Raw genomic sequence first — 10,264 nt, 5'->3', positions numbered from 1 at the left:
CCATGTCTAATTCTTTCATTAAATGTTTCTTTTCCTTGGGTGACTATCAGGAAGTCTCTAAGAAGCTCATTGAACAGATCGAAGCTGGCTGACCTGAGCCTCACAGTGAGGTCATCAGAACCCCACCCCACCCCACCCCACCCAAGTGTCAGTGTGTAAAGCGGCTTTCTTCTGAGGATCCTCACTAGAGAAACTAAAATCCATTGCAATGGGCGTACATTGCCAATATCCCTCAAGGTGGGGAAAGAAGTCAAGAGTCTCATGGTTCACTATGTAGACTTTCACCTAATACCTTATTTTTAGCCCTGTGCCTCACCCCTGGCAATCCAAGTAGAGCATAACTCCTCTCAGGCAGGGACAGTTTTCATATCCTTAATTCTTTCTTTGCATACAGTTGTCTTTAGGTAGTTTAAGTGGTTCAAGTCCAAATAGCTGTTAAGAAACAACCATTTGATTGATGTGAGCACCTTGTTTTGAGCTAATCCTATACATTTTCACTTCAGGAACCCTTATTCTGATAGCATAAAAGAAATGCTAACAACGTTTGGAACTGCTACTTACAAGGTGGGACTAAAGGTTCATCCCAATGAAGAAGATCCCCGCGTGCCCATAATGTGTTGGGGTAGTTGTGCGTACACCATCCAAAGCATAGGTAAGAGGTTTAAAGTTGTATCTCTAAGTCACAAACATACATTGACCGGAATTATGTGTAGAAGCCTGTATTTAAATGAGAATTTAAAGTGGGCAACAATATGAAGAAATAGTGTAAGACTTTAAAATGGGAAATATAATATACCAACAGAATATTAGATTGACCCTTTATAGCTTAACTATAGCAACAGAGAATTCATGTTAGTGGTGGTTATAGCTTCTTGTAAGTTGAATGTATTTTTCATTTTTACTTTTCATCCAGAGTTAATTCTTGTGAAATGACTTAAAGATTTCAAAATCTGCCAATATTGTGCTTTCTGCAGAAATAATTTTTTTAACTTTTTGTTGAAATTGTAATAAAATATGCGTAACATTTATTATTTTAACCATTCTTAATCTGCAGAAAGAATCTTAAGTGATGAAGATAAACCGTTGTTTGGTCCTTTGCCTTGCAGACTGGTAAGTTATCAGTTTACTCAATTCAAAGAATGGTGGAATGGAAATTCAGTGTTTCTGCTTTTTTTTAATCTCAAAAACTTTAATTGATTATTTAAGCATAGCGTCACTGTGTTCATAGGAAAACCCATTTTCTGTAATGATATCAAAGAATGTTTGTAGTCGATAAGTTCTCATTATTTTCTTCTTAAATACACCAGCTCTTTTCATCCAGAGCTCTTGGTTAAAGACATAAAAAGATGGGGAAAAAACTAGAAACAAAGAACTTATTCTTAAATTTTTAAACTATAATTAGAAATATAAAGCAATACACCCTCTACCACATTTGACTACCTTATTAGCAACATTTAAATAAGCACAAATTAATGTCAAAACAGAGTACATTTAATATCTAGAAAAATGAGAAAGGAATAGGCAGTCAAAGCTCGCTAATTTTAACCGTGTAGCTGGTGTCAGATAGTGTCATACTTACCTGCCGTCCAAGCTTATAATCATAAAATTGAAGAGTAAAATCATGTAATTTTATTCATGTAGAATCACCTGGGGAACTTTTAAAAATGCCTAGATCCTACCACAGGTCATTAATTCAGAATCTCTGGAGATGGGCCCCAGGCTGTAGTGCTTTTTGAAAGCTTTCCAAGAGCCAGGGTTGAAAACCACTGGTGTAAGCGCCTAACCAAGAAACAAAAACCAATTATAGGCATATTTCGGAGATATTGCAAGTTTGGTTCTAGACTATTGCAATAAAGCAGGTCACTCGAATTTTTTGGTTTATCAATGCACATGAAGGTTATGTTTACACTAACCGTATTTTAGTCTATTAAGTGTGCAGTAGCATTATGTCTAAAAAAAGTGCATACTTTAATTAAAAAATTAAAAATTGCTAAAAAAATAAAAACTGCTAACCATCATCTGAGCCTTCAGCGAGTTGTAATATTTTTGCTGGCAGAGACTTGACTTGATGTTGATGACTGCTAACTGATCAGGGTGGTGGTTGCAGAAGGTTGGGTAGCTGTAGCAATTTCTTAAAATAATGAAGTTTGCTGCATCAATTAATTCTATTACTTGAACACATATAGGCCATTGTAGAATTATTAATTGGCCTAATTTCGATATTGTTGTGTCTTGGAATATGGAGGCCCAGAAAGAGGGAGAGAAATGGGGAATGGCTGGTCAGTGGAGCAGTCAAAACTTACACAACAGTTCTTTGTATTTTATGGGTGTGATTTGTAGCACCCCAAAACAATACAATAGTGACATCAAAGATCAGTGATCACAGATCACCATAACAAATATAATAACAACGAAAAAGTTTGGAATAGCGTGAGAATTACCAAAATGTGACAGAGACATGAAGTGAGCAAATGCTGTTGGAAAATTGGTGCCAATAAACTTGTTCAACATGGCATTGCCACCAACTTTCAATTTGTAAAAAACATGATAACTGAGAAGTACAATAAGATGAAGCTCAGTAAAATGTATGCCTGACCTAAAACCTTAAAACTCTTCAAAGAAAACATAGACAGTAAACTCTGACATTGCTTTTAGCAATATTTTTTTGGATATGTCTTCTTGGACAAGGGCAACAAAAGAAATGAATAAATTAGGACTACATCAAGCTAGAGGTTTTTTACAGGGAAAGAAATCATCAACCAAACAAAAAAACAACCTACTAAATAGGAGAAGATATTCGCAAATGATATATGTAAAGGGTTAATATCCAAAATATATAAGGAACTCATACTACTTAACACCCCCCAAAAAAATCCAATTAAAAAATGAGCAAAGGTCCTGAATATACATTTCTCCAAAAAGGACATACAGATGTCCAACAGACATATGAAAAGATCCTCAACATTGTTAATCATCAAGGAAATGCAGATTAAAACCACAATGAGCTATCACGTCACACCTGTTCAGAATGGCCATCATCAATAAATCAACATTCTTAGGAGAATGTAGAGAAAAGGAAACCCTCATACGCTGTCGGTAGGATTGCAAATTAGAGCAGCCACTATGGAAAACAGTATGGAGAGTCCTCAAAAAATTAAAAATAGAGCTGTCATATGGTCCAGCAATTCCATTTCTCAGTATTTGAAGAAAGTGAAAACACTAATTCAAAAGATACATGTACCTCTATGTTCATTGCCACATTACTAGTAATAGGCAAGATATGGAAGCAACTTAGATGTCCATCATTAGATGAATGGATGATGAAGATGTGGCATATATATACAATTGAATATCATTCAACAGTAAAAAAAGAATGAAATCTTGCCATTTGTCTTGCCAACATGAATGGACCTAGATTGTATTTTGTTAAGTGAATAAGCAAATGATTTCATTTATACATAGAATCTTAAAAAAAAAAAATGAATAAACAAAACAAAATAGAAACAGACTCACAGATACAGAGAACAACCTAATGGTTGCCTGTTGGGGGGATGGGCACTTTTTTTAATGCCATTTTTAAAAAATTTCAATAACATTTAGCCTTTAGCAGGGGTTTATTTGAGCATGGAAGAGATGCCACTTTATATGGGAAGGCTCTTTGGACCTCCAAGACTGGGTTAGTCTCTATAAAAATATTTTTTAAAAAAGGATGCCTATAGAGAAAATACAGTTCAATGTGATTACTTAACAGCTAGTTAGTTTACTGACTTTTGTTTTCGTTGCAAAACACCTGGAGTCTCAGGACCCTTTTTATGTGAGAAATATAGATCATGTATCAGAGATTCTTGGCTAGGGGTTGTGCATTAGAATCCTCTTTGGAACTTCTATAATATATAGATACCTGGACCACTTTGGACTTACAAAATTGGAACTTCTAGGAATAGATCCTAGTATTAAAACTGGCTTGAATTATATCTTTATGATGAGTCAGCAAAATGGTAGTTCACATTAGTCTTGACTGATATAGGATAGGATAGGTAGGATATGGCCATCTATGTTGACTGTGATATTTTTGCTACAGAAAATAAGAGTTGATAAGTATGTTAATTATTGAAAAGGCAATCACAAATATATAAAATAGAGCTAATTTTGTTTAGTCATTAAGGCAGTTCTTTCACATTTTCTTGATTCTATATGCTTCACTTCGCACACAATTGACTCTTCTGCATCTATTTTTTTCTGTTGATATGGTTCTGTATAATCTGTTTACATTGATAAACTTTCTTGTATTAAACCAACCTTGCATTCCTGAAATCCAACTTCATTGTGCAGATTATCCTTTTTATATATCATTATATATGATTTGCTAATATTTTACCTAAGATTTTTATATATGTTCATAAGATAAGTTGGCCTTTTACTTTCTTTTCTTGTAATGTTCTTTTCTGGTGTCGGTATCAAAATTTTGCAGGTCTTTTAAAATGTAGCTTATTTGTTTTAAATTTTTTTAATTTAATTTTTAAAGTATATAGTCATTAGGAGTGAACTTCTATTTTCCTGATCCCCACGCTTCAAACTTATGTATGTATATATCCACTCACCTTTCTCTCCTATATTAGAGGATAAGGGACCTGGGATGAGGTGGCTTATCCTTCTACCTATGCTATCTAAAATGCATCCTCTCTCCATCAGTTATCCTTTCTTTTACCTCCTCCTTTCCTGGCACTTGCCCTGTAGACAAGCGTGCCCCATTATCCTCCTCTTACTATTGACCTCAGTGTTATCTTCCATTCATCTATGACCTTAGCTTTTTCATTTCTTTTTATGACCAAGCCATTTTAAAGCATATTTCATTTTATGTATTTCACCATGCAATGAAAAATGTTTAAATGCATATAAAGAAATAGTAGCTGCAGTTTTAAATTTTATTTCATATTGAGAGGAGGAAGAGAAATTTTATACACAGCAAAACTTCCTTAAACAATAGTGTATACCCTGGCTCCAATTTCTTGCTAACCCTTCACTTTTCAAATCCCTACAATTTGGCATCCACCCCTGACATTCTTTCACTCTTTTTTGACAGTTGTTTACTTAATTTTGTTAACTACTTCATTCTGAAACTCATTTTCTGTCTTATTTCTGTGACATTCCAAGTTTTCTCTCTACCTCTCTGGCAGTTCCTTAGTCTGCACCGCCTCCTCCATCCTATAAATGTTTTAAACACCCAGAGTTCAGCCCATGACCTTCAGTCATCTGATACTCTTCCTGGTAGCCCCATTTATGCTTCTTGATTTCAGTTATATCCAAATGATTCCCACCTGTGTATCTCCAAACCGGATTTATTATCTCATTGCCTGCTTTATTTTTTTCACCTGGATCTCCTAAAGGCTCCTCAAATTGAACAATCTAAATAATTTTTCTTCCTATATTGCCTGTTGTCTTAGCTAAATATGATCACTGTCCATCCAGGTGACCAAGCTAGAAACTCAGAAGTCCAATTGGTTGCATCATGGTCTAGATGTTCGGATCCAGTTGGTCAGCAGAGTTTGTTGAATTCCCATCTGCATATTTTTCCTGTTCCTTCCATTCGTACTTCTACTTGTTTGCTTCAACCCCATATAATTTCTTGCCTAGCAGTGTGTACCCTGAATCTCATTCTTTTCTAATGCATTATTAGAGGGGTTCCTCTAGAAGTCACCCTGTTCATATCTTTTAAACTTCTTAGCCTATTTCTCCATTATCACCTGCCAATCTCCACATCTATGGTTCAGGCTTGCAGAATCATTCCTAATCTCCAATGCTAGTTCCCATCCCTTTGTCATTGCCAGAGTACACGAAGGGTAGACTCCTTTTTAAGATTCTCTTCAAGCTTTGCCTTACCTGAGAAACCTCAGATCATGTCCTGTGAGTGAGATATCCCTCATCTATGTGGTACTTCCTCCTTCAGTTGCTTCCTCCTCCTCCTCCTACCTACTTCCCTTTCCCGCCCCTAGGGGTTGTGAGCTCCTTGAGAGCAGGAGTTGCGGGGTGAGGGGTAAATTTTTATTTTAACATCTTTAAAACCAAGATATTTTGGTTTTGTGTAGAAGGTCCTCAAAATTTATTGAACCAAAGAACATTACAAAAAAAATTGGAAAATAGAACATTAAGCAGGAAAGGAAAACTCAACTTATTACTCATCTGTCTTTTTTCATTAGCATATTTCTACTTGATTTTAATTTGTATTTATATGTAGTTAGAGTATCTCTTTAAAATAAATATTAAAAAATGTTTCATTAGGAAATAAACATACAACCCCAGGAAGCTCAGAGAGTTCCAAAAAAGATGAACTCAAAGAGGCCCACACCAAGACACATCATAATCAAATTGCCAGAGGTTAAATACAAAGAGAGAATCTTAAAAGCAGCAAGAGAAGAGCAGCTAGTTACAAGGGAGCTCCCATAAGACTGGCAGCTGATTTCTCTAAAGAAACTTTGCAGGACAGAAGGGCTTGGCACAAAATATTCAAAGTGATGAAAACCTAGGATCTACAACCAAGAATACTTTATCCAGCAAAACTATCATTTAGAGTTGAAGGACAGATAAAGAGCTTCCCAAAAAAAAAAAAAAAAAAGCTAAATGAATTCATCTACACCAAGCCAGTACTACAGGAAATGTTGGAGAGACTTCTTTAGGAAGAAAAAAAGTATCAAAAACATGAGTAAAGACTGATAAAACTACATATCTATCAACAAGTACCTCAAATGGAAAAGAATTAAGTGCCCCAACTAAAAGATAGAGTGACTGAATGGATAAGAAAACAAGACCCCTACATATGCTGCCTACAAGAGACTCGCTTCAGATTAAGAGACACACACAAACTAAAAGGAAGAGGATGGAAAAAGATATTGCCTTGATGGACCTAGAGGATATTGTGCTGAATGAAGTCAGAGAAAGACATATACCACATGATTTCACAACAACAACAAAAATGGAGACAAACTCATAGAGAATTTTTGAGGGCTACTAGATGGGAAGGGGGTTGGGGGGAGATGGTGAAAAAAGGCAAAGGGATTAAGAACTACAAATGGATAGTTACAAAATAATCATGGAGGTATAAAGTATAGCATAAGGAAGATAGTCAGCAATGTTGTAATAAATATGTAAGGGGAAAGAAGGGTGGGTACTAGATTTAGTGGGATGACCACTTTATGAGTTACATAGAGTCTAATTACTGTGCTATACAACTGAAACTAATGTATTATTGTATGCTGAATATAATTGAAAAAACTCATTGAATTGTACAATGTAGATACAAACAACTAATTATTATATTTCAGTGAAGCTGAAAAAAAAATACTTCATTACATTCTTGGGAGTCTGTTGTTTGCTGTCTGGATACATGCGTACTCCTTTTCTTTTCCGTGGAGAACCAGCAGCATGGTGGCAAGGAGATAGCTTCATTTTATTCGGCAATTAGATATTTCTCATTCCATTCATTCCATGTTAGAGACATGTCATTAAAGATGTCATTGATTCGGTTCCATACCATCTAGAAAGATTTCGATGTGCATCTGGCTTTGCTTCAACTAGCTATGCCTTAAACTAGCATTCCTAAAAGAAGAAAAGTACTTCATATGCATTGGCTTCGTTAATTGTGTCAATCTCTTTGTTTCAGGATGACTGTCTTAGGTCACTAACAAGGTTCGCTGCAGCACACTGGACAGTGGCATTACTCTCAGTGGTGCAGGAACATTTTTGTAGACTTTTTGCATGTGAGTGTTAATACATGTACCATATATGTTATGGTAATTTCTCATCTTCTGTAATTTTGTTTTTAGTGATATAACTTCTCTTCATTATGAGAGAAATATTTTGGTAATACTGTTTTGTCTTATGTACAAGTTCTAGCTTATAAATACATATATATCTTGCATTTTTAATAAATTACTTACATTGGCATATGAAATGTGCTAATGTATTTTTTTTATTTAGCATTGGTGCCTGATGACAATCATGAAGACCTTCCATGCATATTAGATATCGACATGTTTCATTTATTGGTGGGTATCTCGTCATTTGTTTTTGAAATTTTCTTTATTGTATTATAGAACTTTAATATCCTAGACTTGGTGAATGATGTAGAGGCAGACAGGGAAGAGTATCATCTATTACTCTTACCATGTCTCAGTACATTTCTTTTCTGGGGATCCTCAAAAAGAAAATGTTAAGGAATCTAATTGAGAGTCTTGACCTGGGTGTCTAATCCTCTCTTATTTTGCTTTGAGGCTAAAGTCAGTAATTTAACCTCTCTATACTTTTTACCTATAAGAAATAACACTAGTAATGTAAGGGCTACTACTGACCCCTACAGTGCTTTGGGGCACATACAGCCCCTTTGTGTGATTTAGAGAAAGGTATGTCTTCTGTGCAGTCTGGTGCCAGGACACACCACTGGCCAAGCAGTAGGTGGCTGAACTTCAGCCCCACCTCAAAGAGTTCCCTTACTCGGGACACTGAGTACAGCGCCACGCACAGCAACCCCAGGTGCTATCCCCTTAATCTCTTTGGACATCACATTCTGTAACTTTAAGTTAGTACCTACCTCGTATGATTGTTTCAGAACTCAGTGGGATGATCGATGTAAAGAGTTTAGAGCAGTATGTCCCTAGTAAGTTATCCACTGTCACTGTTCCCACCACTCCTGTGAAAACCAACATCGTACAGGCAACAGGCTGACAAGAGAGCTGGTATTTATCATGTGCCCGACTCCTTCCACACACATTCTTGTTTAGTCTTTTCATTCTTACTACTGTGGTATTATAAACACATATATATTATCTCTAGTTTACCAACAGAGAGACAGACTCAAGGTGTTGACTTGTCTAAAAAGCCCATAAGAGAAGCTAGGGTTCCTATCTAGATCTTCGTGGGTCCAAAACCCATGCATTTTCCACTGCTCACTCCCTAGAAAGATTTCAGCTATTACTAACAATAGACCACATATAAGGGAATTGCTGGGTAAATGAAGTGATAGCGCCCATCTAGACTTCATTTAGCCAACCATAGTGGACTTGCTAACATGTATACCCTTTAAGAACAAAGATTCCTTAAGGGAAGGGGCTGAGCTCCGAGGGGGGTCATATCAAGAAAACAGAAATGTGTTTAGGTGTGAGAGGAAAGGTGATCTGTATGATAACTCTGGATTTGGTATCTAGGTGGGCTTGGTGCTCGCTTTCCCCGCGTTGCAGTGTCAGGATTTTTCAGGGATCAGCCTTGAAACTGGAGACCTTCACATTTTCCATCTGGTTACTATGGCACACATTGTACAGATCTTACTTACCTCGTGTACAGGTAACTCCTTTCTGTCAGCTTCTTGAAGAACTGCTTGAGTTTTCTCAGTTTAAAAACTATTAAAGGAAAAGGTGCTTGGATAAGAATGTAAATTATAATTAGGCTACCTATTTTTTCTGTTTATCCTCATATGACAAATTTTGAAACACATTCTATTAAAATCCCTTAGCAATGTGAGTGTTTTTACTTATTTTTATTTCATAAGTTTAGTAATATTTGAGTACCATAGACCATATATATAGCTAATTCTGCTCACAGCGTGCTGCCTGGCACCCTGAGTCACCACACTGGACTTCCTCTCCCAAAGCCTGCAGCTCCTTGTTCTGACAGTACTATACTCATACCTTGGAGGTTAAAGTGCCGTGTGTTTTGTGGGAGTCCTTTCATACTATATGCGAGCGTATAAGTATATTTGAGTGCTTAAATGATGTCATCAGTCCATTTAATTGGCAAATTCAAAGTATGAATATTTCCTCTTTCAGAAGAGAATGGCATGGATCAAGAAACTCCTGCTGGTGAAGAAGAATTAGCAGTCCTTGCTTTGTATAAAACACTTCGCCAGTACACAGGAAGGTGAGATCCTAATCTTTACATGATAGGCAGTTCCCCAGTATTAGTAGGTAATAGCATGAAAAAAGAATTCATTTGTTAAATAAGGGAAATTGCTGTCTGTTGACATGTTTTAAAAAGAAGGGAGTATATCTGTACTAACGTGATTAGAAATCTCAGACATGGCAGATATCTAAGAGGAGTAATATGCAGAGATTGCCACATTTATTTGGTCATGGAGCCCTTCTTTTGCTCAGAGGAGAGTGGAGACATGGATCTTACTTTGAAAAGTGCTGCTCTAAAACATGTTATCTCACTGGCAATTTAAATATGCAAATTAAATTGACATAATACATTTTTCAGGCAATTACCCTGGCAGGAA

The 10,264-nt window shown here is 36.1% G+C and overlaps 1 protein-coding gene across 3 annotated transcripts in view; it reads left to right on the top strand.

Moving 5' to 3' along the window:
- Positions 1 to 10,264, top strand: part of UBR2 (ubiquitin protein ligase E3 component n-recognin 2) — a 99,639-nt gene that overhangs the window by 77,758 nt on the left and 11,617 nt on the right. For all 3 annotated transcript variants that reach the window (XM_015600427.2, XM_006926549.3, XM_006926550.3), the window contains exons 35-40: positions 504 to 652; positions 1,055 to 1,110; positions 7,658 to 7,754; positions 7,975 to 8,042; positions 9,198 to 9,333; positions 9,816 to 9,906. In XM_015600427.2, coding sequence (XP_015455913.1) covers positions 504 to 652; positions 1,055 to 1,110; positions 7,658 to 7,754; positions 7,975 to 8,042; positions 9,198 to 9,333; positions 9,816 to 9,906 — 597 coding nt within the window. The remainder of the gene's footprint in view (positions 1 to 503; positions 653 to 1,054; positions 1,111 to 7,657; positions 7,755 to 7,974; positions 8,043 to 9,197; positions 9,334 to 9,815; positions 9,907 to 10,264) is intronic.

This window comes from Pteropus alecto, unplaced genomic scaffold, assembly GCF_000325575.1.
Source record: "Pteropus alecto unplaced genomic scaffold, ASM32557v1 scaffold7, whole genome shotgun sequence".
NCBI lineage: Eukaryota > Metazoa > Chordata > Mammalia > Chiroptera > Pteropodidae > Pteropus > Pteropus alecto.
This window is presented reverse-complemented; position numbering and strand designations above follow the sequence as displayed.